The 27,702-nt window shown below is 55.9% G+C and overlaps 2 protein-coding genes across 6 annotated transcripts in view; one reads left to right on the top strand and one right to left on the bottom strand.

Annotated features, from left to right (window-relative positions):
• The first annotated feature begins 558 nt into the window (after positions 1 to 558).
• LOC122218642 (MORF4 family-associated protein 1) overlaps positions 559 to 27,702 on the top strand; it is a 46,185-nt gene continuing 19,041 nt past the window's right edge. The window contains exons 1-2 of one of the 5 annotated variants that reach the window (XM_042936947.1): positions 559 to 1,078; positions 12,783 to 13,061. In XM_042936947.1, coding sequence (XP_042792881.1) covers positions 682 to 1,065 — 384 coding nt within the window. In that variant the 5' untranslated portion in view covers positions 559 to 681 and the 3' untranslated portion in view covers positions 1,066 to 1,078; positions 12,783 to 13,061. Of the gene's footprint in view, positions 1,079 to 1,591; positions 1,613 to 5,704; positions 6,924 to 7,375; positions 7,798 to 12,782; positions 13,062 to 27,702 lie in introns of those variants that run through there. The other 4 variants (XM_042936946.1, XM_042936944.1, XR_006202042.1 and 1 more) reach the window with 4 other exon arrangements.
• LOC122218645 (S100 calcium binding protein P) lies at positions 12,308 to 15,173 on the bottom strand. Its single transcript, XM_042936953.1, has 2 exons — positions 14,894 to 15,173; positions 12,308 to 12,593 (listed from the first exon to the last, which is right to left on the bottom strand). Exons 1-2 carry the CDS (start codon positions 15,029 to 15,031, stop codon positions 12,444 to 12,446), a joined length of 288 nt encoding a protein of 95 aa, XP_042792887.1. The 5' UTR covers positions 15,032 to 15,173; the 3' UTR covers positions 12,308 to 12,443.

Genomic DNA, 27,702 nt, shown 5'->3' with positions numbered 1-27,702 from the left:
GGAGAGTACAGAATTGAGATCCCCAGTTTTTGACTTAAGGGCCCTGTCCCAGAAGAGAGAGCAGGTACTGTAGTTAAGAGTAGCGACTGTAGTAGACCCAAAATGGCTCAGGTTCAAATTCTGACCAAAAGCACTGTTTTTAACCAGTTTTTCATCTGACAGGTTTATTGAATTAGGTTAAATGAATTAATCTGAGCACTTACAGCAGTGCGTCCCTGGATGGTAAGCGCTCTGAACGCCAGCCTGTCTTATTCAAATACGAGGGAGGGAGAATTGCTTTCACTTAAAAAAAAATTAAGTAAAAGAAAAAGTCCGGGACGTAAGAACCTCTGCGCTCCCAAAGGCCTATTAGAGAAGGGGGCGGGGCAGGGCGCGGGAAGCAGGTGGAGGCTGGCGTGCGCCCGCCCGCTACGGAGTCCCCTTTGCGTGCGCGCGCCCGCGCCTGGGCTCCGTCCGAGGCGTGGCCGTAAGGGGGCGGGGCCGAGTCCCGAAAGTGGCGCGAACACGCCCACCGCCGGTGACGGCTGCGCGGACTCCTCCGCCGCCCGGCCTCCGTGTGGGTCCCAGGCTTTGCTTCCCGGAGCGGTTTGCAAGCGGACGGCGTGAGAGGAGGAACTCGCAGAGGTAATTCGGCAGCACTGCTGACCCGTCGACGCCCGCGGCAACGGTTTGGCGGGACAGATGCGGCCCTTGGACGTCGTCGAGCTGGCAGAGCCGGAGGAGGTGGAGGTGCTGGAGCCCGAGGAGGATTTCGAGCAGTTCCTGCTGCCCGTCATCAACGAGATGCGGGAGGACATCGCGGCGCTGACCCGGGAGCACGGCCGGGCGTACATGCGGAACCGGAGCAAGCTGTGGGAGATGGACAATATGCTCATCCAAATCAAAACGCAGGTGGAGGCCTCGGAGGAGAGCGCCCTGAACCATCTTCAGAATCCCGACGATGGAGTCGAGGGCAGAGGGACCAAACGGTGCGAGAAGGCGGAGGAGAAGGCCAAGGAGATCGCGAAGATGGCAGAGATGTTGGTGGAGCTGGTCCGGCGGATAGAGAGGAGCGAATCGTCGTGAAGGCGGGCGGGCGGTAAGGCCGGGGGCCGGCGGGGCCCGATGCGGGTCCTGGTCGTTGCCGTCAGCGTGATTGAACAGTTTTCTGGGTGGTAGTAATATTCCAGGAGTGAAGGTACAGCCTCAGTCTCCCTGCGTCGGAAATTGGGGAGTGGGAGCAAAGTTGAGGTCAAGAGGAAAATGGGTGCGTGCTAGATTGGACAGGTGCTAGGACGTCCTGAGTTTTGTGGTTCCTCCCGCCCCCACTGGCAATTCAAGAAGAGTTAAAATAATTTCGAGTTTGTCTTTGTGAAACCCCAGAGTCAGTCCCAATAGGACAGTTGCCGCAGGGAGAGTTGCCTAGGCACTTGGCGGGGGCGGGAACCAAAGAAAACCTAGCCCTTAGAGCAAAATAGGGGAGGGTGAGAACACAGGGGGGAAAAAAATGGGAAAATGTGAAGCTGTAGGCGTTTACTAGAAATTTCCAGGTTCGTGTCAGAGGGTGGGTGGTTAATTGAATTTTTTTTTTTTTTTTTTGTTTAAACATCAGGTTGCAGAAATCTGGGACTCAGTGTCTTGATGGCAAATTTCTGCCAATTGTGCGTCGGGTTCACAGCTCATAGACTCTGGTCACCTGGTAAGGCTGGGCTGACAACTCGAGGAAACTGAAACAGCTTGTTGTTTATTCTGTTTTTTTTTTTTGTTGTTTTGTTTTTTTTTTTGGTTTTTATCCGTGTGGCACAGCCTCCCCTAGGGTCAATGGTTATGTATCCGCACCAGAGGAGAATGGGTCTCCTGGGTGCACAGCAAGCCAGTAAAAAACTGACATGGAGCTTTTGCAGTGAAGAAGGATGGGCTGTTTATAGGTATGACACCACCTAGGAGAATGGGGACCGCATGCTCCAAGTGCGAAGCTGCCCAGTGGCTTACAGGTGAGGGTTTTGGTTTTGGTTTTAAGTAGGCACAATGCCCAGTGTGGGGCTTGAACTTATGACCCTGAGATCAAGAGTCGTGGGTTCTACGGACTGAGCCAGCCAGGCACCACCCCCCCCCCCCACCCCCACCCAAGTGAGGGTTTTTAAGGGCGAAATTTGGGGCAGGAGGCCCCTGAGAGCTGTAGATTGGAGGTGAAGTCGTTAACACGTGTTACTTAGTTATTTCTGCTGCCCCTTCGTGTGGTCTCAAGGAACTGTGTTTTATGTTGAGAGACTTGGAATCTGGAAAATATCTCTATTTCTTATGTTAGAGATTTCATTAGGTACATCTGATGGTTATGTTGACCAGCTGCTTGTACCAGCCTAAACTAACTGCTTCTACGTGTACAAGTTGGGGGGGGGGGTCGCATTCCTTCACATTCCTTTGAATGATATGCGAGCACTCCTGTCTCTTGGGCCTGGGTCTGCATGTTTCCTGGCCGGTCCAGCCGTGCCTGGGGACAGTAAGATCTCCAGAATTCGTTCTCTCGTCTGAACTAACACGACGGATGCCGGCTTGAGTTGGGTTAGACTGTCCTGAAAAATAACTTTTGTCCGAGAAATACTCTTGCAGGGGAAATGGGGCTTAATGAAAAGTTGTTTCCGTTGTCACGTTAAATCACGTTACTTTACCGTGTCTGAAATGTTGGGGCATGGCCTTGCACCTTGCTGTTATCCATGTGACCTGATTGTTGTCTGGGACTTGTGTAGACGTGGGACCAGAATCTTCTACCTTTAGAGGTGCATGGACGACGCTCCTCGGGTGTACCTGGTGACCCGAGTAGGGGTGAGACTGCTGTGGGGAAGACGGAGAAGGAGTAGAAGGCAGTCGTAGATGGGAGATGGTTGTGTGTGTATTCTGGAACTTCACTTCCCGTGGGACCGAGGAGAGCTGTGTTCTGTGGCATATTGTCTGGGCTGTGTTGCGCCACCTGCCAGGTGACTTTATGTAGGTAACCTAGCCGACCCTGAATGACAAAGAAGTTTGGATAGGGAATGACCGAGTACCATCACTGTGGTAATGCGGGCGTTCCGGAGTATTGCGTCAAAGAGACCATCTACAAAGGGTCCGGGGACACTGGAGAAAGGAAAAGGCAGCATCAGGGCCCATCTAGTTGATCAGGGTAGACCTCACCAGGACTGGGAGTCAAAATCAGACATGCAATAAATGTTTGTTTGCCTTGAAAAACAAAGATCTCTAAACCCCCCCCCCCTTTTTTTTTTCAAATAAATACGTTGTTCAAATGGCCAAAGTCCCTGCATGTGTTAATACATTTCTTTTGAAACGAACGTGCTTCTTTGAGCGCAGCCTCGGCAAGCAGGACCGAGCTGCTTGAAGTTTGAGGTTCTCTGTGAGCCTGGAACCGTGAGGGAGAATCGCTTGTGGCCGGTGCTGTGGGGATAAGATGACAGGACAGTGAGCTCTTGACAGGGATGAACTTGAGGCCATCGTCTGGCCTGAGCCCCTGCTTTTCAGCAGCTGAGGTCTGTGTAGCCAGTGGGCGTGTAATGTGCTTCCCGTCTGCTCCAGGGCAGCAGGAATGTGAAGGGAAGGCCTGGACCTGGACGAGCTGGGGCAGGTAACTGCACCTCAGGGTGCCTGAGAGCCAATGACTGTCCTTGAATGCCGAGTACAACTTCTAAGAGTAGAAACCAGTGGGGGCATCAGAAGCTCAGGAAGGGACTTGAGCTGCAGCTCTGGGGAGTGACTGGGGGGCACTGCGGGGACCAGTAAAAGTGGGGAGCAGAGGAGAGAGGGCTTCATTAGAGAACTGATTCCTGTTCATGAGCCTGTGCTAATGGATGCTCAAAGCCACAGGACAGGCAGGGTGCAATTTCCAGAATCGCGCTAGAGGGGGTTCGATGAGAACACATACATGTTTATAATGACAAGCCGAGGTACAGGTCTGGGAATAACGTGTGAAACAGGCATTTTTATAGGAAAGTACCTGGGCACAAAGGCAAGTCTTTTAGAGAGGCTGTTTCGGTCTCTGGAATCCTGGTCTGTGCTCCTGCCCTTCTGAATTTCTCCGTGGGAACAGAGGTAGTGCCGGGAGCCATTGAGACCGAGGAGCAAGGGAGCCTCGGGGGTCACGTTTGTAGCGGGGGAAGCTTAGTGAGGTCTGTGGGTCGGGTCGGGGGGGGGGGGGGGGGGGGAGGAGGGGGGGAGGCGAAGCAAGAATGTGGGCACTGGTGCGGGTGGGAGTGGAGGGTCTGCGCTGGATCAGGGGCGTGGGAAGGACCGGCCAGCCTTTCCTGGGGTTGAGGCTCGGTGTCTCTCTGCATCCGTCAACCCCAAAGTCTTTGTGGCTACAGCCCCCAAGGTTTATTTCTCGTTCCTGTTCATATACACTGCAGGTTATTTCCTCCGTGTTTTCTTAATTCCAGGAGCTGGCTGAAGGAGCACCCCTGTGGGGATATTAGGGACCTTGATTCAGGAAACTTAGTTACAAGTTACTTACTGATTTAAAAACAGATGTTCTGGGGGTGCAAAACTCGTATGCACGTGTTTCCCCTTGATTAACTGATTAATTGACCATGGATTGTATTCCTCCGTTGGGGTTGCATTTTATCTACTCAGTCTTTTATTTATTTATTTTTTTTTTAAGTTTATTTATTTTTGAGAGAGAGACAGAGACAGAACGCAAGCGGAGGAGGGGCAGAGAGAGAGGGAGACACAGAATCCAAAGCAGGCTCCAGGCTCTGAGCTGTCAGCACAGAACCCAACGCGGGGCTCGAACTCGTGAACCGCGAGATCACGACCTGAGCGGAAGTCAGACACTCAGCCGAGACACCCAGGCCCCCCTTACGTGTTCAGTCTCGATGCCAAGCCTCCTTCACGGTCAGGGCCTTAAGAGTCTTCTGAAGCATTTTTGACCCTTGGCCCTTCTGCGGAGCACTGTGGTGACGAGCTAGTGGTCCAACTCCTGCCTGAGATGTGGTGGAATTTGGAGGCCAGGACTTTGTGTGTATTTCCTATTGTAACTCATAAATTCCCCCTCCCCCCCAGGTGGATTATGTATCTGTGGAATTGAAACGACTTCCAGGTCCCCTAGAAAATTTGAATTGCCTTCTGTCAGTTGCTCTGCAATCGGCCCATCGTGCCCAAACTCCCCTTGCTGTGAAGTCTGAAATTCTATGTTCTGTCCTCCTCTCCAGCCGTCGTTTGCCATCGGCTGGCTGGTGACGACTGAGTCTTCAATAGTGTTTTGTGGCCATACTTCTCGGGGTTTTGTTTCTTCCGAAAACATCCGAGTGTCCAGTATCCGTCCACATGGCTCACTGGGCCACTTTTCAAAGTCTCTCCTTAAGCGTTAGCTTACCAGCGAGGCCCTCTTCTTCTTCCTGTTTAAAGCAGCACTGCCAACCCCTGTCACTCTCTATCCTTCGTTTTTCTTCTCACTTGCCTGACATGTGATTACTAATTTGTGTCTTACCCACTTCTCCCCTTGGAATGTCAGCCCCTTGAGGGCAAGAGATTTTTGTTTTGTTTTTTAGAGAGCACAAGCTGGGGATTGTGCAGGGGAGAGGGGCAGAGAGAGAGAGAGAGAGAGAGAGAGAGAGAGAGAGAGACAGAGAGAGAGACAATCTTAATCAGGCTCCACGCTCAGCTTGGAGCCCGATGTGGGGCTTGATCCCACGACCCTGTGATCATGATCTGAGCTGAAATCAAGAGTCTGGATGTTCACCCGACTGAGCCACCCAGGCGCCCCAGGAATTTTTGTTTCCTGTTGAATTCCTAGCACAGAGACCAGTGCTTGGCTGCCACATGGTTGGTACATGATACTCCTTGAATGAATGAGTACCAACTCGGTATGTAAATGTAACCTAAATTTGTGTCTGCTTATCGATGCAGAGAACTCAAACCACAGAAACATCAGTGTTATTCTTGACTCCTCCCTCCTTCTCAGCAACGCCTTCCTTGCTCTATCACTGAAGCACATTGATTCAACGTCCAGAATGCACCTTTGATTTGCCCACCCCCCTCCACCTGCCCCAGGCCACTAGAGCGATGCTCTCCCAACTGGCCTCCCTCCTTACAGCTTAACACCAATCTTCCTCCTTCGCTGTCAGCTAACGTGAATTGGCTATGTTGATTCCCTGGCTTAGAACCATTTCAAAAATTCATTTTGCTACAGAAGTCTTTATTTACTTACCACTGTTACTTAGCTCCTGCTATGTATCAGGCACTGCTCTAGGCACTGGGGGATGCAGCCGTGAAGAGGCAGTCCCAGAGTCCTGCCCCTAGTCATTCTAGTGGTGGAGATAACGGTAAACAGGGGAAATCAAGTAGCTTGTTACCTAGAGATGAGTGCCAAGGACCTTCATTCATTCATTTGACTTGAGAAATGAAAGCCCAGGAAGGATTAGAAGTCCCCAAGCTGGTAGTCTGGGGGTCAGAGCCCAGTGGGGTAAGGAGAGCATCCACGCATGGGAACAATGCGGTGCAGCTTGTCACAGCCTGAGAAGGGCAAGGAGGGCATCCGTAGAGGAAGTCAGTCCTGTGAGGTGACTCAGCCCAAGGGGAGAGAAGGGTGTGCATTCAGGGGGCAGACTGGCACAGGGACTGGAGGTTGATCAGGGAAAAGGTTTCCATGCAGAAGAGGGAGTGCCAGCAGAGGGAGAGAAAGATGAAAAGAAAGAACACTAGAATGAGCTCCATGGTATTGGGTTGAAATTGGAGGTATCCGTGTAAACTTGTGGTTCTGTGTATACATTCTACGTTTATATAGAACCACAGGTGTGTGTGTATAATTTATGTACACACTTACAAATATTCCCTAGTTCTGCCTGTTGGAAGCAGCTGGAAGCAGTGACATCCCAATAATCTTGAGCACCCTGGCTCTCAGATCTTGGCTTCTAAATACCATTTTCCACTAAAAGGGACCAGAACTTCATGGAGAAACGGTCAGTTCCAGAACTGGAGCAGGGAAGGCCTGAGATGTGTGCAGACATCTGGCTGAGACGGAAAGCAAGGGGATGTCCAAACAAGGTTGGGGATGAGTTAGAAGGACACAGAGGCCAGCTTGAATGGAAGGGCCCCACTGGCAGATTGGATACAGTGGGATCATCACAACAAACCATGGTGGCTAACGTTCACGGTGCAATGACGAATATGGGAAACCACGTATTCACTTAAATATGAACACATGAGTGAATTACATGCTTGACGAGGAACAGAACATTTATGTAGCTTCAAAGTACCTCACTACAAAATGCTAACAAGTTACAAAGGTGGCAGGAATAGCTATAGTGGAGAAGGCTTTGATTTGGGCAGTGGGAGCCCATGCAAGGCTGCTTCTGCGTCCTTTTGACGTATCCTGGTCATTCTTTGAACACATCCTTGCTTTCTGTTCTAGATACATCCTGTGCTTTTCTTTCCCCAACGCTGGGCCTGTGGCTGGCTGTTTCTTCAATCACCATCTTAATCCAGTGATCAAAGTGGACATGACCAGAAATGGGACAGATTAACACCTCGTGCCATCTGATAAGATGCCGTGAGAAGAGCATCGCATCACTTCTGGGACATTCTTGCCAAAGGTACACAACCCAGGCCCAGTCACGAGCAAACCTCAGACAACCTCAACTCGAAGGAAATTCTGCAAAATTATTAGCTCGTAATCCTCAAAAGTGTCAAGGTCATGCAAGTCTGGGAAAGGCGGCGTAAATGTGATCCCTTTGCTCTATAAAAGACCTTATTAGGAACAATTGGCTGGGCGGGGTGCCTGGGTGGCTCAGTCAGAGGAGCCTCCGACTTGGGCTCAGGTCATGATCTCACGGTTCGTGGGTTCGAGCCCCGCGTGGGGCTCTGTGCCGACCGCTCGGAGTTTGGAGCCTGCTTTGGATTCTGTGTCTTCCTCTCTCTCTCTGCCCCTCCCCCCTCCACTTGCGCTGTGTCTCTCTCTCTCAAAAAGAAATAAACATGAAAACAAAAAAAAAGAACAGTTGGCAAAACTTGAACCGGGTCTTGAGATGAGATGGCGGTGATGGGTTGGGGTGCGTTTTCTGACGGCGGCGGCTGCCCCGTGATCACGTAGGGGGGTGCAGCTTGGAGGACATTCACTGAAGTCTTCAGGGTGGGAGATCAGCAGATCAGCGGCTTATTCTCAGATCCTGCGGAAAAATAAAATTCTTTATACTCTGCTTCTGAGTCTTCTGTAAGTTTGTGATTTCCGTGAGCTTCCAAATTTAAAGTGCCTCTAAAATGGTTGATAAAGGAAAGCTAAAGACCTTTTTGAAAGTTGAGTGTCATCTCTGGAATGTTGCCGTCGGTCTCCACCTCTTACTGGGCATTTATCGTGAACAACAGCACATAACCTCGAGTCTGTAAGCCAGCAGCGTTTTTGAATTTCTTGGTCAGGAAGTTCTTTCCAGATTCATCCTTTCAAAAGGCTGCCTCTTTGGGGCACTTGGGTGGCTCAGTCGGATACGTGTCTGACTTCGGCTCAGGTCATGATCTCATGGTTTGTGGGTTCGAGCCCCGCGTCGGGCTCTGTGCTGACAGCTCAGAGCCTGGAGCCTGTTTCAGATTCTGTGTCTCCCGCTCTCTCTGCCCCTCCCCCGCTCATGCTCTGTCTCTCATAAATAAATGTTAAAAAATATATATAGATAGATAGATAAAGTCTGCCTCTTTTCCTTTTGACCAAGAGTTATTAATAAAATCACTAAGCATTGTTATTATTTATATGTGTGATGTTACTGCTCCTACAATTCATAACTATTATTGTAACTATTGCTATTACACATTGCTTTGCCTTAAAATGACAAATGCGAGAGGTTTATGGCCGAAATCTGTCAGGGTTCCTAGTTGCCGGCACAGAAGCTGGCCCTAGCCAGTTAGGCAGTTTCCAGAAGCTCAGGGAGGGCTTGAGAAGAGACCCAGGGTGACGATTCCAGGAGCAGTCCACACCGCAGAAGCGGCCCGGGAGGAAGCTGGCCCTGCTCTGAGCACAGGATGCTGCTTCGGTTTACTGTGCCCTCGTCTGCCCCAGCGCCCGGACTCGTGCCGTCTGCACAGCCAGCCAGAGACAGCCCCCTAGCTCTCCCAACCCTTCACTGGCTTCACTAGCTCCTAGTTGCATTGGGCGTGGATGAATCCGATTGGTGGATGCTAGGTCACATGACAGTGCTCTGGCAAGAGAGTCTAGTATTTTCAACTTAAACGGGGGTAGATAGACTTGGCACCTATCAAGGTGCATAAGTGATGAATTCCCCAAACATAAAAAGGGGTACAGATGTTGAATGGCCAAAATGAGTCACAAGGATCCGCTATGCAGTGCTTACGAGGCACATGCTGACTAAATGTGGCTTAAGCAATATGGCTTTGTATCTCCCGTAAGTCCAGAGGTACGTGGCTCTGAGTCCCTTTGGCAGCCAGGACCTCCCAGCACCATTCACAGACCGTGATGTAAGCAGCACCCACTGGGGCTGTGCAGTGGAGTGACCCTGCTGGCCACTCAAGCTCTTCTTTGACCCTCTTAACTCTGTCCTCATTGCCCAGTGGCTGCAGCAGCAAGCATCACGCCGTCACACAGCAACGTCTAAGACCTGACAAAGTGAGAGGGTGCGTTTTCATAGCTATGTGCTTTGTTTCTTTTTTAATCAGGGAGGAAAATCTCTGCCAGCTAAGGGCGGCATATACGGTCGTGCAGGTCGTGCACTGCACAGCTCTAGGGGATTCCATTCATGTTACAGTCTTTGCACCTTTGATCAAGTTCTTGTGACAGTTTTCCTGCACCTGCCACTACTGGGTCTTGAGGAAGGGGGCCTTTCCCTAATTTGTAGGAACACACCTTGAAGGCTGGCTTTGGCCGTGTTCCTCAAAGCCACCGGCAGCTCTCAAATTTCCCAGCGGCCAGCGGGCAGGGATTGGCTGAGGAGCCCATATTCCTGGAGTACGTTTCTGCCACACGCCTGAACAAAACTGGGCCTCTGTGACCAAGGAGGGAAGAGGGATGGCGGCCAGTTGGGTGCATTGGTGCCTGCCCCAGTGACAAGGCGCATGCTCAAAGAGTAGGGGCTTGAGTGAGTGATTCAGAGATGGAAGAACGTGGGCCATAAAAAGGAAGGAAATTTTGCCACATGCTACAACAGGGATGGACCTTGAAGACATTCTGCCAAGTGAAACAAGCCGTGAAGACAAACAGTGTACGACTCTGTTCACAGAAGTTCCCCAGAGGAGACAAATTCATGGAGGAAATAGAATAATGGGTCCAGGGCCCGGGGGGACTTGCTGTCTGATGCTGTCCGATACAGAGTTTCACTTTTGCAAGAAGAGAAAGTCGGGAGCTTGGTTGCACAACACTGTCAATCTACTTAATGCTGTATGTACACTTAGAAATGTTACGTGTTGTCACCGCAATTAAAAAAAACCCCAAACCTCCTTTAAGCTAGTAATCCCGGGTTACAGAGTAATGGAGTCCATTTTGGGGAAATGATCTGAGCTGGAGACGAAGTTTTAGGCGTGAACATATTAATTGAAAAGCCTACTTTTCAAAAACAAAAATAGGAGCCTGGGTGGCTCAGTTAGTTGAGTGTCTGACTCTTGGTTTCCGCTCAGGTCATGATCTCATGACTCGTGAGTTCGAGCCCCCGGTGGGGCTCTGCACCCCCCTCCCCCTGCCTCCCCAGCCTGCTTGGGATCCTCTCTATGCCTCTCTGCCCCTCCCCTGCTCTCTCGTGTGCGCTCTCTCTCAAAATAAGTAAGCAAACTTAAACAAAACTACGAAGAACCGTATCTTTAATAATGGGCGAATGTGGGTCCACGCATGCCGGCAAGTTCCTTGTGGCCATCAAGAAACGCAGGTTGGACATGGCTTTTGCCTTGGAGGACCTGGCTGCCGGGAGCCCCCCAGCCACCCGGAAGTTGTGAAGCCCGCGGAGGTGACCGTGGACTTCACCCAGGAGGAAGGGGTGCTCCGCAGCCTGCCCAGGGGGCTGACAGAGCACCACAGGAGGCTGGTTTCTGGGAGCCGCGAGTGTTCGCATTCCAGAGGGAATCTCCCAGTTGTGAGGGAGGAGAGGGAACAGCCAGATGGGGTGAAGGAAATTCCAGGGCAAGCGGGCAGCTATGGGAACTGCAGAAGCTGCTTTGGGAACTGCAGAAGCTTCTTCCAAAGCAGGACGCTTTGATACAGCCTGTCCTGAGGGGTGAAAACAGACCGGCCCTGCCTGGGGATGAGGAGGGCCAGGGACCGTGCGGGCCGGCAGAGGAGCCCCAGGTGCCCTGGAAGGAAGCGGCCAGCTGCTGTTTCCATCCCCCAGCAGTGGGGTTTTCAGCTGGAACGCGTGGGAACCACCGGGGTGAGGACTCAGAGAAGACCCCTCCCTCCAGGCTTTCAGGGTGTCAGGACGGGGGAGGCCCGGAGGGCCAGGCTCAGGCTGCGAGGCTGGAAACCTCTCCTACGACCTTGCCGCACAGGGGGGTGTTCTCCCTGTGCGTCTGGGGTGGGGGCAGAGTCTGGGGGACCCGGGTCAGGGGCCTGCACCCCAGCTATCCGCGAGGGCGGGGATCGAGGGCTCTGGTATCTGCAGCTTCGGGGGGGGGGGGCTGCCCCCGCCGCGGGTGACAATTTGTGACTCACTTGTGAAGCAGCAGGAAGAAATCCGATTCCAGCCCCGCCTCCCCGATCGTCCCATTAGCTTGACTTTCCGTGCTTTCAATGGTGTATCCGCCCCCATCTAACCTGCCGGGGCTCCCCTCTTACAAAACCTGTGCCCTGCTCGCCCCAGCGAGGGGTAAACCACGCCTCCTGCCGGTGTGTCCCCGGCCAGGCTCCGGAAGTCTCCAAACCAGGGCAAACGACTGACCTAACACCCCTGCCCTCACCTGAGTCACGCGGGTTGCGTTGCTTCATGAAGACAGTTTCATAAAACTGGAAACGCTGGCACGGGGGCCCTTGTTCTCTGGCCCTTGGTCCCCGCCCGTCATCCGTTTCTTTTCTAAGTGTGTTTTCCTGTCTGTGTGGCGCAAGCACGTACATTAAAAAGACGGGGCTTGGAAACGCGTTTGGAGACACGGAGGGGCCAGGGTTTGGTGAGCGACCGACTGGACGGATGGATGTGTGTCCCGTGGGTCTCCTTGGATCCAGGACAGGGGGACGCTCACTTTGGGCCCAGGAAGCCACAGAAGCAGGCACGGTGCCTCGGCCAGCCTCAGCCGGGGAAAGTGGCCCCTGAACCAACCCTTACCCTGTCGCAGGCCAGGAGCACTAAGTGACCCATTAGAAAACTTGTGTTGGGGGTGGGGGCGCTGAGGGCGGAAGGAAATCATCCATTTGAGGGAGACAGGCGCGTGTCACAAGCATTTTACTGATCAGAGGGTCGGGGGCAGGCCGGGCCCAGGGAAGCAATCACCCCCAGGGTTCTGGAAGCTGGGGGCGGGTCCGGAGCACCCCCCCCCCCCCAGGGATCTGGGTCTGCAGGGCATCAGTGGAGTCCCGCCTGCTCAAAGTACTTGTGGCAGGCGGCTGTGAGGGCGGCCACGAACACCATGAACTCGTTGAAATCCACCTCGGCGTCTCCGTTGGCGTCCAGGTCCTTGAGCAGTTTGTCCACGGCGTTCCTGTCCCTTTTATTCTGGAGACAGAGGCCCGGGGTCAGCGCGGTGGGCCCTCGGCCAAGCGCTGGGGCTGGGCGTTACGGGCGGTGGGGGGAGGGGGGTGGACATCGGAGTCACCGAGTCGCCGGGCTCTAGGAAGCTCTGAACTGCCCGAAGGTGTGTGCCGGCTCGAACTAAGGCACTAACTCACGTTTTCTTTGTTTTAGGCCGAATTTGAATTGCACTATGCTGTGCAGGCGCGCGCGTTCGTGAAGTTTTGCAGGGGGTCGTCTCTGGATTGGTTAAGATGCCCTAGGGTGGTGACTATTCCCAGGAAACGCAGCCACTCGCGCGCCACCCCTGCACGCCGCCTGCTTTGCAAGGTCACCTCACTGAACCGCGTCTGGTCCACGCACCCAGCACCCGTCTGGTGCCGCGCGAGCCTCGGATCCTCACGCCCAGCGGCGGGCGGCGGCACCAGCCCGGGCTCCAGGCGGGGAGGAGGAGGAGGAGGGCCCAGGGCACCCGGGGGAAGGGACACACCCAGGCTGCGTCCCGCCCCCCCCCCCCCAGGGGTCTGGAAGTGTCCGCCCACCTGACGGCGGAGGCCCGGCCGCACCCTGTGCAGGGCTGAGACCCAGCGGCAGGAGGCGCTGCAGCCGCCGAGTTCCCGGGGGAACTGCGTCCCCGCGGCCCATTGCCCCCAGCCGCCCACGCTGAGCTCCCCAAGTTTGCGGCCGACAGCCCAGGATTGCAGCTCCGGGGGGCTTCGGCATCAGCTGGAGGCCTGCAGTACCGAGGGCCCTGAGCCCCTGCTTTGGCCAAGTGCCTAGGCAGGAGGTTGAGAATCCCGGGCTGGGCCACTGGTTCTCAAGTTGTGTTCCCCGGACCACCTGCGTCCGCCCCTCCCGCAACCCCCAGGCTTTGTTTGGTCTCAAAATCCGCATGGGTTAGACTCTTAAACTTGGTTGGTTATCAGAACATCTGCACCCACGCCCAGTGCCCCGTGGGCGGGGCGTTCCGTGAGCCTCGGGGTTTGAGGCTGTGTGCTGTAATATTAAATTCGAAAAGAAATTAAATTGCGTATGTTAGACTTTCATTCACATCAACTTTCCACGGGGAAAAGGCTGATGGAAGAGGAGAGAGGGGTGTGTTGGGGGCTTCCTTGCCTCCACAATTCTGTATTCTTACATTTTCGACCACAAACACATATTTATAATAGACAAAAACAGATGAACTTCATTTAAAAAAATATATATCCTCACTGCATTTGCCTACTGAAACGCTCAGTGTGTTTGAAGACTGAAAATTTCAGGCTTCCATTTTCAGGAATCAGCTCAGTGTTAGAGCCCTTAGAAGGCGGGTAGGGGGGAGTTTAGTGGGGTGACAGGGGGAGGAGGGGAGAAGAAGGGGAGCTGGAGCGGAGCAGAGAGGGCGAGGATCCCTGTGGAAAGGGAAAGGAAGAGGAGGGGAGGGAGAGGGGGAGAGAGGGAGGGGAAGGAGGAAGAGGAAGGGAGGGGAGGAAGAGGAAGGGAGGGCGAATTAGGAGAAAGAAGTAGGAGGAGGGGAAGGAGAGGGAGGAAGGAGGATGGTGGGAGAGTGGGGAAGGGGAGGGAGAGGCTGGGAAGGGGGGTAGGGAAGGGGGAATAAGGAGGGAGACAGGAGAGAGTGTGAGGAGAGGAGGGGAGGGAGGAGGAGGGGAGGAGGGAAGAGAAGGCAGCGGGAGGGTACAGAGCAGGGAGGAGGAGTGGAGAGGGGGAAGGAGGAGGGGGAGGGGAGCCGGAAGCCGGGAGGCAGAGGAGGGCAGGCCCCGGGTTTACAGGTCCCTGGGGAGGCCCCCTGGGCAGACATAGCCCACAGCAGAGTGAGACCAGCTGCCATCTGCACCCTGTCAGCCCCACTAACACCAGGCAGCATGTGGCCCAGCAGGCAGTGCAGCAGGGGTGTTTGTGGCCCGCAGCCTTGGAGGGGTGCAGCCGTGAGGGACCAGCAAACGCAGCCTCACAGATGGCCCTGGATTCCCCCACCCCACCCGCACCGCTCAGGTTCAGGTTTGCATCCCTCGCTCTCCCACTTGCCCCCCCTCCCCTGCTGAGAAAGAATCCTGGTGCTGAGTGAATTGTGACTCTAACTGCTAACTCTGGTTTTAAGGATTGACCTGGCTGCACTGGCTCCCGGCTCCCGTTCCCACAGCTCTGGAGGCCTCAGCCCCTAGGGCAGCTGATCCTTTCCTGGACGGGTGGCCTCCCCCTGCCCCCCTGCCGGCTGCTCCGGGCACCCCCTCGGCCCTCCCCGCCCTCCCTGCGTGCCCCCACCGCCCGCGCCCCTGGGCGCTCACCTGCAGGAAGCCAGGGAGCTCCTTCTCCATGAGCGTCTTCAGCTCCCCCTTGGTCAGGCTCTGCTTGTTGCCCTCGGCCCCCGCGTACCGGGCAAAGACGTCAATAATCATGCCCATGGCCGTCTCCAGTTCCGTCATGGTGCTGGATGTGGACCCACCGTCCTGCCGGGAGCTGGCTCGGCCGAGGAAATGTCCCACCGGAGGCTTGTTGGCGCCTTATAAGGCCCAGCCTCATATTGACACAGAGGGTGGGCCAAACAGGGCTGGACGGTCTGCAGGCCCTGCCCCTCCCCCCTCTGCGTTGCTCAGTGCCTGAAATGCACTGTCGACACTTCCTGAAACCTCGCCCAGCCCACACCTGTGGTGCACCCACATTTTCCCCGTGCTTCCCTTGTCTTGGGGTCATTCATCACTGATTCACCGACACCATGGTTGGGGGACAGTAAGCGGGGGCCTGGTGGGCGTTTGTTGAGTAAGGGATGTGTGGACCGGTCCTGTCCGGTCCTCTGGCCCCTGTGCACATGGACTTGAGGGGGACCTGCACGCCGTGGGCCAGCGTCAGGGAGGCTGTCTGAGTGAACGTGGGACACAGCACGGTTTTGCTCCCGTAGAGCTTAGCAGAACTCCAGCCAGGACCAGCTTACCCCTCGGTCCCGCTCCCCAAAGCTGCAGCTGGACGAGTGAGGCAGGCAGAGGCATCCAGGCCACACCGCTAGATGAAGGGCCCACCCTGCCCGGCCCCTCAGCCCCCCTGTCTGCTCCTGCTTTCTCCTGCCACCTGGCTAGGGGGCCCCAGGGGCACCGTGTGCTTTCCAGACCTGAAATGCTAAGCCCGTGTCTCCCGATGGCCTGTGCGGAGGACTCACAGTCTATCAGAACCTCAAGGGCCTGTGGCAGATGCAACAGAGCCCCACAGAGCCGAGCCAGAGCTCCATGAGCACCAGCCGCCTTTCCCTCGGTCCCCAGGGGGTGGCACTTTGGGGGCCCGGCTGCCTGGCCTGGATGCCAGATACCGAGGGAACCCCAGGGTGGTGGGAGGTGAAGCCGGCTCCACACTCAGCCCCAGCCTGGCACCCTCCAGGAGCAGCAGCGGGTCGTAGGACAGTCCCTCCTCCTTTCCCAAGACCCTGCAGGGGAGGCTTAGCAAGGCCCCCGCAGGTGGACTCATGCTGTGCTGGCCAAGTCCCTCTTAGGGTGAGACTCCAGGTCCCTGTCTCCTGGGGCTTCACCAGCATGACAAAAGGGTGTCAGAGGTCCCCTCATGACACTTGTTGAAAGGGAAGGAAGAGTGTTCAGGGATGTCACAACAGGGCTTGGGACTATCGCAAGGAGAGGCGACTGGCTCAACTTCCAACACAGCAGACCAGGCTGGGGAGCAGAGGGCGGGCATCAGAGGGTGGGAAATTACTAAGAGGAGGCAGACAGGGTTGGGGGATTCTGACTGAAAGCAGGCCAAGGGCTTACCCTCCAAAGCGGGGGTGGGGGGGGGTGGTGAGGGGTGGAGAATTTGGTCAGACATCAAGGGTGGGGAGGTGACTTCCAGATTCTTGCTGCAGCTGGGCTGGGCGGGCAGAAGACAGACAGGCCCAAGGAGGGGGCAGGTGCAGAGGAGACTGAAGGCGGGTCAAGGGGAGTCTGCCAGACCCCGGGGGGGTGAAGACCCGGCTGGGGGCCAGCAGGGGCTGGCCAGCATTATCTAGGACACGGCAGAGGATGCTTCTCCTCCCCCACCCCGATAATTTAGTGAGGAGTGTGTGGGTTTTTTCCAATGTTTTGTTTTCAAACTTGTCACAAAAGTCAAAGCAAGCCCAAAGACCTCTCCTGATGGAGATCTTTGTAAAAAGATTTTTTTAAGGTTTATTTATTTTTGAGAGAGACACACACACACACACAGAGTGTGTGAGGGGGAGGGGCAGAGACAGAGGGAGACACAGGCTCCGAAGCAGGCTCCAGGCTCTGAGCTGTCAGCACAGAGCCCGACGCGGGGCTTGAACTCACACACAATGAGACGGTGACCTGAGCTGAAGTCAGACACTTAACCGACTGAGCCACCCAGGCACCCCATCTTTGTGGGGATTTTTTTTTAAAGCAGTTAGATGATCACCGTCAGAGTAAACGCAGAAAAGAAGGCCCAGCGGAAGTCACTGACCGCCTCTGACAGCTGACCATGCAGGAGGTAACATGGGGGCATGTGACTTTTTTTTTTTTTTTTTACATTTATTCATTTTTGAGAGACAGAGAGAGACAGAGCACAAGCGGAAGAGGGGCAGAGAGAGAGAAAGGGAGACACAGAATCCAAAGCAGGCTCCAGGCTCCGAGCTAGAGCCCGACGCGGGGCTCGAACCCCCAAACCTCGAGATCATGACCTGAGCCGAAGTCGGACGCTCAACTGCCTGAGCCACCCAGGCGTCCCTTGTGACTAACTTTCCAGATAGGTCTCCACTCTTAACATTTTAACAGCAACTGCTGTTACAGAGAAAACCACAGGTCCGAGTGGTGTCACTTGGGCCGAGTCCCCAAACTGGGCCTCCAGACCTGATCTAGCTGCAGGTCTGGCCTCCCCCAGGAATGCAACCTGACCAACGGGTCAGAATTATCTGATCAGCCCAGTGAAGTAGCTGGCCTCAGCCCCTTCCCCCCAAAGACAGATGGTCTGCAGGCGATTCCCTGATTCCCTACCTCCCTACCCAGGGAAAGTGTGCTGGCCCGCACGGTCCTTTTGCTGATAACCTCTCACAGCCCCCTTTCCTGTAAAAACCTTCCATTTTGTACACCTCCTGGGAGCTCCCCTCTACTTGCTATCTGGGGTGCTGTCCAGTTCCTGAATCCCTTAACAAAGCCGACGAGCCCTTCAAGTGTACTAGGTTGAATTTTGTTTTTTAACACTACATTTGTCTGCAAAGCTGGTTTCTTCCCGAAAGGAGATGGCAAATTGCATCACGCAGAAAAACCTTTCTGTCCCCGAGCAGGTCCGGGGTGATCTTTCGTCCCACCCTCCAGACCTGGGCGCCCCGCGGTCGCTGGTGCCCCTTTACAGCATGGAGATTCTGTGGGGTCCCCGGGTAACAGGAGCGTCAGGGGTCACAGGATCTGGGAGACTGTGGTCTTCGCGGGCCAGCCTGTCGGGAAGGGACCAGCGTGGCTCTTCGGAGGAGGCTGAGCTGGGAGAGAAAAGTGCTCCCGTCTCAGCACAAATGCCTCCTCGAATTATGCTCCCCGGAATCGTCTACCAGGCTGAGCCAGCCCTCTGCGTGTGGGCCCTCCCCCACATCCAGCACAGCATGCAGGGCAAACAGGAACCACAGACAGACAAAGACCTGGGAGGCCCTGCCCAAGAGACAAAAGGCTGCCTGCCCACTAGGAGCCCAGAGTGTCGCCCACTTCTGGGGGGGACGGGCTGCCAGGAAATGTCTCCTGTGGGTCCGGGCCCTGGGTGGGGTCAGGGGCTTTCGGGGAAAGGCACGTGGGCAGTGGGGCAGGTGAGGCGTGGCCTGCCATGGGAACAGCTCGGCAGGCTCTGGGGTCCGGGTCACTGGGAGGAGGACATCTATGCTCAGCAAACATGACCCAAGGCCCCTCGCGTGTGGCCCAGGTCGGCACAGACCCATCAGGCACAGGCCCCAAGCCATGTTGGTGTGGCCAGTTCTGAGTCACCCAGGCCCCTGCACGGGGTTGGGGGTGCAGGCCCTGACCTCTGGGGTGCCCGGCCAGAGACAGGCCCGCGAGGGCAAGGAGGGAGAGCAGAGGGGCACGGAGGCCCTGGGCCAGGGCAGCACCTGCAGGGTGAAGGGAGGTCTGCGGTGGGGGGTGGGCGTGGAGAGCCAGACCCTTGGAACAGGGGGCAAAGGGGCACAGCGAAGGTACAGAGGCACAAAGAATGCCGCTTTGGAGGGGGGAAATTGGAGTGGGCTGAAGAGGAGAACGGGCCCAGAGCAGGAAAGGCCCTGCAGGCCGGCCTCACTGGGACCTGGTCCCAGAAACCGGGTCCTCATAGCCCTGATGGCACAGTAGAGCTCCTGGGGGACTTTAAACGCCAGCTGTCAGGGTCCCGCCACCCCCCCCCCCCCAGATCTGCAATTTCATTGGGCTGCACTGCCCCAAAGCTTCCCAGGTGACCCTGCTGTACGGCCAGGTGGAGACCAGATGGGCTGGAGGGTTTGCAGCCGGAAAGAGGTCAGATTTTCCTTTTAGGTGAACTCAGCAGCTGGTAGGAGCTTCAGGTAAGGAGGGTGAGAATGGAGGCAGGGAGGCCAGGGCGAAGGCTGCGGGGTAAGGAGCCCTCCGGCCCTGAAAGTTCAGGGGTCCTGTAGTCACTGCCCAAAGGACATCTGGGAACTGGGGGAGGCCTCAACAGGGGGAAGAAAAGAGAAGGAAGAGGAGGGGGCCGCAGCATCTGATGCACGCTTTGCAGAAGGGGAAACTGAGGCTCAGAGCGAGGACGTGGGTGAGAAGCCCAGGCTCCTCTCCACTCTCACTGCACAAACCGGTTTGATCCTCAGTAATGTAGCAGACAAATATTTGCTGAGGGAGGAGGCTGAGAGAGTTGAGGAAATGAGCTTCTCAGGAATAAGCTGAATGTCAGGGGTCATGCATGTACCATGTAGCTGTGAGGGCAGAGGCCCTGTCTTCGCCCCGGGCACAGGACTCCTGGGAAGGTGGCAGTGAGCCCTGGGCCCCCGAGCAGCCACCTGCAAACCTTTCTCCAGTCTCCCCTGGTCTTCCCTCTGAAAGCTGGAAGTGACATCCGGAGAAGCAGCAGCCACGTTGCCACCATGTGGATGAGGCCATGATGGATTCTTGTGGCTCGTGACTGGAAGCATTCCCAACTGGCTGTGCTAGCTTTCTGGGGCTGCTGTAATCCATGACCACAAACTAGGTGCTGAGAATACCGGAAATGGGTCTTCCCACAGTTCTGCAAGTCCAAACTCACGCTGTCAGCAGGGCTGGTTTCTTCCTGGGGCCTCAGAGGGAGACTGTTCCCTGCCTCTCTCTTAGCTTCCGGTGACTGCCTGAAGTCCTTGGGATCCCTGGGCTTGCAGGCCGCTTACCTCCAATTTCTGCCTATGTGGACGCTGCCGAAGGGCCTCGACGGAGAGAAAAAAGCCCACCCTCACTGCCATCTCTGATGCCCTACAGCCCCCGACGCAGGGGCTCAGGGCCTCCTCCAGAGCCACACCTTAGGAAACTTTGCGGAGTTTTCTTCTGCGAGTCAAGACTTGCAGGTGATAGGGATCAGAAAAGCCGTGACCGTTTGGGCTGCTCAGAGTAAAATCCAGGCTGGCTGACGTAAAGGGGGCTCAAGACACCTTTCTACATATTTAACCCCCTGCCTGGCTGACTCTCACATGTTCACGTCCTTCCAGTGTCTGTCTCATGGGATCCCCGACACTAGCCTCAATTCTGCCCCATGATCTGCCTTTTAAGCAGAAGCACAGGGGATGCTGGGAAGAGTGGTGGCAGGAACCCATCTCCTGTCCCTGGGCGCCTGGGGCCTACCTGGCCTTAGCCCCGCTGGGCAGCTGACACGCTGAGTGACTGGCGCGTCCCTTTGCCCCTGCAGGACGACTTTCCTCACCTGTAAAATGAACGGTTCAGATTAGACCCGCTCCAGGACTCTGAACTCCTGAGTCCCACCTTTTCAAGGTACCCGTTATCCTTGGGGTGCACAGGGTGTGCTGGGTGTTCTGGAACAACCAGGGTCTTAAAAATATTCCTATTTAGGTCGAGAAGCTCACAGAAAATCTCGAGCTAAAGCAGGAGCCTCTCAGTGACCTGTGGTTTTCCATCTCCCGGGCCCTTTTGTCCAGTTCCTGCAAGATGGTCCCTGCCGCCCCGCTAGCCGGCCGTGGGACCCGGCATCCTGACCTGTGTGAGCGGGGCTCGTCCCCTCCCCTAGGTGGGTCTTGTGTGAGCACAGGGCAGGGCTGATCTCGAGAACACAGAGGAAGAGGAGCTGAGAGGCTGTGGCCTCACTGAAGCCACTGTGATGCTTGAAGTCAGCTCGTCCCACACTTGCAGGCTGCCTGTCCCCCAAACTCCGCTTCCCAGCCCCGCCAGGGCCGAGCGTCAGGCTCTGGGCCGAATTCTCTGATGGGGGGCGGGGGAGCCGGTGCCCGGGTCGACAGGGTTGGGTTTGAGTCTGACTCTGCCGCGTACTGGTGGGGGACCTCCGGGAGCTCAGTTTTCCCCTTGAGATGAAGCGTAACCCGAGGGTTGTGATGGGGAGGGACAGTTTGCCCGCTGACGGCTGCAACGGGCGATGTTAGGTGCCAGCCTGGCTGGACCACGGGGTCCAGCGCCAGTCTGGGTGTTGCTGCAAAGATACTGCTCAGCGGACTTGCAGGGAGGCAGGTGACCCGCCATGTGGGTGGGCCTCATCCAAACAGCGGACGTCCTCAAGAGAAAAGACCGAGGTTTCCAGGACAGCAAGGGACAGGAAGGAATTCTACTCCAGACCGCAGAGCAGAAGCGCTGCCCGTTTCCAGCCTGCAGAAAGTGGGCTCAAGACGGACATCGACGCTGCTCTCAATCTCCAGCCCGCGGGCCGGCCCCGCGATTTTACACTTGCCGAGTGCCCACAATTGTGTGAGCCAATTCCCTACGGCCGTGCTCTGTTCCTAACTCGGAAACCCCACCGGGCACACATTCCTGCGAGAGCTGGGCAGCCAAGCTCCCCTTCCTTGCCCGACACTCGGACTTTTGCGCACTCCGGCGACGTGAGTTTTCCCGGGCGCTGGCCCGCTCCGGGTTCGGCTTAGCAAACACGCGGAGAGGAGAACCCTTTGCTGGCACTGGGCTCGCGGCTGTCAGCGCGGAGCCCGCTTCAGATCCCCTCCTCTCCCTGCCCCTCTCCCACTCGCTCCCTCTCTCTCTCAAAAATAGACCTTAAAACTTTTTTTTTGTATTTACGATTTTAGTATTATTTTGCTTTTTAAATCTAGGGAAGTATAAAAGAACCAAAACAACGGACCCTGCCCTTCCCACTCGGATAACTTCTGTTGACACAACAGGGGGCTCCTGAGCGGTCTGGGGGCCCAGCAGGACTAGAAGGCACGGGCCAGGACCGAGAACACTTGCGCTGCCCAGCACCCCCGCTCCAAGGGAAGTACTGCCAGGTGCTCGTGATTCCTTCCAGAAGCGTCCGCGTGTGCCCCAGCTTCCAGGAATCCGCCCGCGCGGCAGTCTATCTGTGTCCTTCCTTTCAGGCTCACGAGCGCCATCGTCCACCCTGATCCGCAGGTGCTTTCCCACCCAACCCCTCCCGGCAAGGGCTCAGCGCGGCCTCATCCTTCTCTCCCGGCCCCTTTGGGGACAGCCTCCTTAGCCTCTACCCATCCTTCCAGCCTCCCTCCCATGGCACCGCTCCCACAGGGCTGCCCCACCGGTGGCTTGGGAGCTCCGCAAAGGCTGGGGTAGGGGGCCCAACCCTCCTCTGAGTGTCCAGAGACCAACCCAGGGCCCTTTCCTGGAGCTGCGGGGGGTGTCAGGACAGGGATGGAGGTAGGCGGCCAGGAGGCTCCGGGCGGGTATCAGAAGCCAGGGCCGAAGGGGTCAGGGTCAAGGCGAGGGCCGGCATCCTGTCACATCGTGCCACCCGTGACAGGCTCGTGACCCCCCCACAGCTGTGTGAGGAAAGCTGGCCGGTGTCTCCACCGTTAAAAGCGTTCTCCCAGGCGCACGGTCGTCAAGATTTAAACAAACTGTCCTTCTCCCCGCACTTCCCACCCTCCACCCTTGTGCTCCAGCAGCAAACACCTTGGCCATCTTTCACATCCAAGGACACCACCTTGTGGTCTAGCTTAGATCAGCGCTGCGGTGGAAGGCGTGCTTTGCCCGGGTCTAACCCTGCGCTTTCCCTCCGCTAACCTGCCAGCAGGGGGCCTGCATTAATGGACTGAGGCTGAGCGGCTGTGACCAAGACCAGGGTCCACCAAGCACAGCGGTCACCAGGGGCTGTCCGTTTGTGGGAAGGGACAGAATGGATCTGACACATACTACGCGGATGACGGGAGGGCCTCCGCGTCGGTGAGGGGCTGACCCGCACGCCCACCTCGCCGCCACAAGGTACCTGCTGGGTGACGTCTGGGGCAGGCACAGCCCGAGTCTGCCGAATGGTGCCGAGGCCTCTGAGCTGTGGGCAGAGGGCCGCTCGGGGTCCGGGGGGAAGCGGAGGGGCGGTGAGCTCCCCGGCATCACCAGGGAAGCCAGGTGAGTGGCTGTTCCACCAGAAAGCCACAACACTGCCATCTTGTGTGGGCTTTTCAGGTCACCGCCCCAGGAGACGTTGGGGGACGGGGGCGGGAGGGGGGCGACTCTGGTTCATGGTTCATAAATCCATTACCATCCAACACGGAACCCCAGAATCAAGTGGGACTGCTCCAGGAGGGAGAGGGACCCAAGAGGCCATGGAGGGGAGGGTGGGGCAGGGCAGGGTGAGCTGTGGGACCAATCGCGACGGGAGTGCCTCAGCAGGGCTGCAGGTCCCCAAGCACGTGGAGTTCAGGCCTCTCAGGGGAAGCAGGAAGGTGCTGGGTAAGGGGCATGTGGACCGTGGCTGGAATGTTCCCAAAGGAAATGTTCTAGAAATGGAACGCCAGTGCTGAGGCGCCTCTGGCTGCTGGTTTCAGACAGAACTGCAGGGAAGCCTATGTTAACTCAACCAGAGGCTGGCGGGGAAGAGAGGCGCGGACTCGTCGTGGGGAGCCAGAGGGGCAAGCTGCTGCCAGGGCCATGCTCGGCCTGCGTCATCTGTCACGCAGGTCGGTCCCACCAACAGGCGCCTCTCTCCATGTAACACATCGTCAAAGAAGGAAGAAACCCTCCCTTGAGCCACTGCCCGGTCACATTTCTCTGCCCCACTCCACAGCAGAATTCCTTCAGAGTGCTCTGTGTTCTCTCTCCATTCTTACTCCCTTTTAGATACGGTGGAATGTGGTGGAGTGTTCGCAGTGTTCCAGAGGCAACAACCCGTGCACAGGCCCTGGGGCCATCACATGATCGTCAAGGCTAGGGAACAGCCAAACAAGCAGCACTAAGGAGCTGGGGTTGGAGACTGCGGAAGCCCGCCCACCCTGTGGTCCTTTCCACTCTATGGTCCTGACCGCGGAGTTGGTTCCAAGAGATACCTGAATTCTCATTACACACCCAGCAAAACCATTATTCCAAGAATAAGGACACACAGGGGCGCCTGGGTGGCTCAGTTGGTTAAACGCCCTACTCTGGATTTCAGCTCGGGTCATGATCTCATGGCCTCTGAGTTCAAGCCCGGCATCGGGCTCTGCGCTGACAGTGTGGAGCCTGCGTGGGATTCTCCCTCTCTCAAAACACAAATGAACAAAAGATCGCATATCCTAGTGTTTAGATCCTTACGTATTTTAGGACGACAGAGATACTATATACACTTTAAATTCTGGTAAGCTAATTATGCACGTACACATTTTGAAGGGGATAATTAAAGGAACAGGAAAAGAGTATATGAGTTTTAAACCAGTGAAGTGGGGAGGAAAGAATTTAAAAAAACTTACTCCATAGTAAGGCCAGAAAGGAAATGGGAATGTGGAACGGGTCAAAATAAGATGGTAAACATAAATCCGCATATGTTGCAATTACAATAGACGTGCAAGGATGTCATTCTCAAGCCAAAACGCAAGAGACTGTCGACCTGGATAAAAAATCCAAAACATACAAAATCAAGACACGCTTATGAAATGTCGAGGCACAGAAGGACTGAAGCGAAAATGATCAAAAATTACAAAGCAAACGCGAGCTGGGGCGGCTGACCGCAGACCAAAACTAGTGCCGGACGGAGGGTCACCACACGATCCAAGTTCCAACAGGAAGGGAGGACCTTTCTAATCAGTGCCCACTGACACAGTTTCAAAGGGCCTGAACAAAGAGCGCACAGAAGTACAGGGACAAACCGACAATCCGCCGTCGGAGGGAGTTCAACAGGCCGGAAAGAGGACTGCTGGGTCAGGCAGGGATGTTTCAAGGGACTGAAACAAACACTGAGGCACTCTCCGTCCGTCCCTGAGCGGCGGAGCGGAGGGAACGAAGCTGTGCCCGAGGGAGCTGAGGAATGTGGGTGAACACGTGTGACTCTAGGTGACGCTGAATCAATGACCCGACTGTACAGCCCAGCCCGAGTTCAGGGCGCCTCGGGCTATCCAAGAACTGCATCATGGGTGTCCCCAGATGACCCAGGAGTGGGGGTGGAGGAAGATCAAAGATCATTTGTTCAGTGCCCTTTTCCGGAGAACGTCTCAGGCCTGCGAGGAACCCAGCCGCCCTCTGTCCAATCGGACTCGGTCCAGATACAGGACCCGTGTGCAAGTCCCAGGGGAGCCGGACCTCCCCGTGAGCTCCCAAAGCCCAGGAGAAGGCCTCCTGACACACACAGGCCTTCAAAGCTCTGCCTCAAGGGCCAGGGCTGAGACTGTCCAAGAGCTGGCTGGTTCCTTACGTGAACTGGAGACAAGGTGGATGTCAAGGCCCCAAGGAAGCCCAAAGACAAGACAGTGCCAAACCATCATCTTACGGTGGCCCAGAGTTGCCCGCCCAGGGTCACAGAGCCAGTTCCTGAGGGTTCCTGCAGCCCCAGTTTCCTCACCTGAACTACAAGGACAGTAAAATGATCGCTCGAGTTTGTGAAAATCAGATAACGTATGTTAAGTGTCAAATGCCAAGGAGATTCTTCTAATACAGACTTTTGTCTTATCATTCCACACATCCAGGGTCCTCACTCCAGACGGGAGTTGTAGGACCCTGGCTGTGGGCTGACAGCGAGAACAGGATCAACGCAGTTTTCACTTTTGAGCTCCTTGAGTTTAGCATTTGACCTATTCCATCCCATTCACGTCTTAGAAACACTTTATTCATGAGTACAAAAGTAATAATACCAATCACCAGCGTTTAGAAAAGGAAACGGACTCCCAAAGAATCCCCATTTCCGCCCCCCACCCTCCATGTGACCCTGCCGCACCATCACCCACTGTCTGGCCTTAGGGGACAGCGAGGTGAGGGACCTCAGAGGCTGGTGCTTCCAGAGAGGGGGGTGCAGACCCTCAGTCCTCAACCCTGGCAACGCCAGCCCTGCTTGGCTGTGTTCACAGTCCTCCCGGGATCACTCACTGGCCAAGAGCCACGGCACAGCGCACGACTGCCCTTCTAATAAAAGGACCGCAGGCTCAGGGGCCGGTTGGATAGGAAATGGCTAGAACTCCGGGAGTGACAGCGCAAGCAGGCAAAGGAAGTTAAAGGCAGGGAGGTGGGTTCAGTCCTCATTTCCCCTCTGTGCAGTCACAACGGTGACATCCCCGACCTCACTCCACACCCCTGCCTTGTCCATTTTCCACAACCATGTGCACGTTTCTTGAACCACAAGCGTGAAAGTGTTGTTGACCTGCTCAAATCTTTCCACGTCCCGCCGTCACTCTACTTCTCGATTGTTTTCAGCCAACCATCCTTAACTCGACGGCCCTGGGACTCAGAACGCGGTACCTTGACCGGCGGCAGAGGCATCACTGGGGAGCTTATTAGAAACTCACACCCCCCAGGTCCTTAACTACAGGTTAGAACCTGCATTTTGAGGAGACCCCAAGGGTTCAGCTGCTCGTTAAGTTTGAATAGCCCTGCTGCAGGGGCTCGGCCCACAGCCAGAAGCAGCCCCAACTGTGAGACTTCTTTAGCGAGTGGTAGGTCATTTGAAAATTAGTCACGCGTTCAAAAATGCTGAGTATTCAGAATCTACCAACATAACCCCTGCTATGGAGTACTGGACGGCACGTCCAGGTGCGGCCCGGAGCACAGACTCCCCGGGGGGAGAAGCATGGACACACACGGTCAAGTTTAAACTCTACAACAGTCGTACGTGAACCGCTACAACCATGCCCTCTAGCTCCCTCACCGCCTCCCCGTTCCCCGCAAACACCCTCAAACCCTCTCCCATCACGTCACATTTCTACCTACTGACAGACTTTCGGGGTCGGTTCCAGGACGCCGGTTCCTTGTGCCCGGAGTGCTGCTCAGGCATCTGAACTCACGCTTCTGGGCCCAAACCAAGACTCGCTTCGTCTGAAAAGTTTTCTCAAGCTCCCGATGCTCAGTGGACTCCCTCTTCAGTGCTCCCACCATACTAAAAACACAGGGTACCTACCTACACCTCCTGGTCTGCCAGACCCAGTTTACACCTGTGGTCCCAAACCACGTTATTACTAGGGCCACCTCTCACTTTCGAGACTGCCCCACTTTGGCAAGTGATACGGCTACATACGGCTACCCTCTGAGCCCCGAACCCCAGAACCACTGCTGGACCCTCGCGCACCCCCAGTCCCCTGGTGACATCCTCAGAGCGCGGTCCACACGCTCACCGGCGCCTGCAGCGACCACTCTGCCCCGGGCACCCCCAGCAGTTTGTGGGCTGCCTGCCCACTCTCATCCTTGCTCGCCCAACTGGCAGTTCTCAACCCAGCGGCCAGTGAGTCTCCTCAGACCCGCTCAGATGCTGCTGCTACTCCACGCAGACCTTCAAACCATTTCCACGCCATTTGCACTCAGGGCGATGGCTCCTTCTGACCTCGCCGGCCTGCCATGGTCTCCCGTGCCACCTGGGCCGCACGCTGGTCCTCACCTCTTTGCCCTGCTCGCTCCACCTACCTACAGGACACTCCTTCCCTAGGTGCCCTCGCATATGTTCCACACGACCTGTCTTTGCTCAAACGTCTTCGTATGTGTCGTCTGACCATCCTCTATAAAGAGCAACGCCTCCCCCGCACCTGATCCCCACTTGTGTTTTCTACAGAAATTACCAC

This window comes from Panthera leo, chromosome B1, assembly GCF_018350215.1.
Source record: "Panthera leo isolate Ple1 chromosome B1, P.leo_Ple1_pat1.1, whole genome shotgun sequence".
Lineage (NCBI taxonomy): Eukaryota > Metazoa > Chordata > Mammalia > Carnivora > Felidae > Panthera > Panthera leo.
Note: the sequence above shows the minus strand (reverse complement) of the source record. Positions and strands in the feature narration are given on the sequence as shown.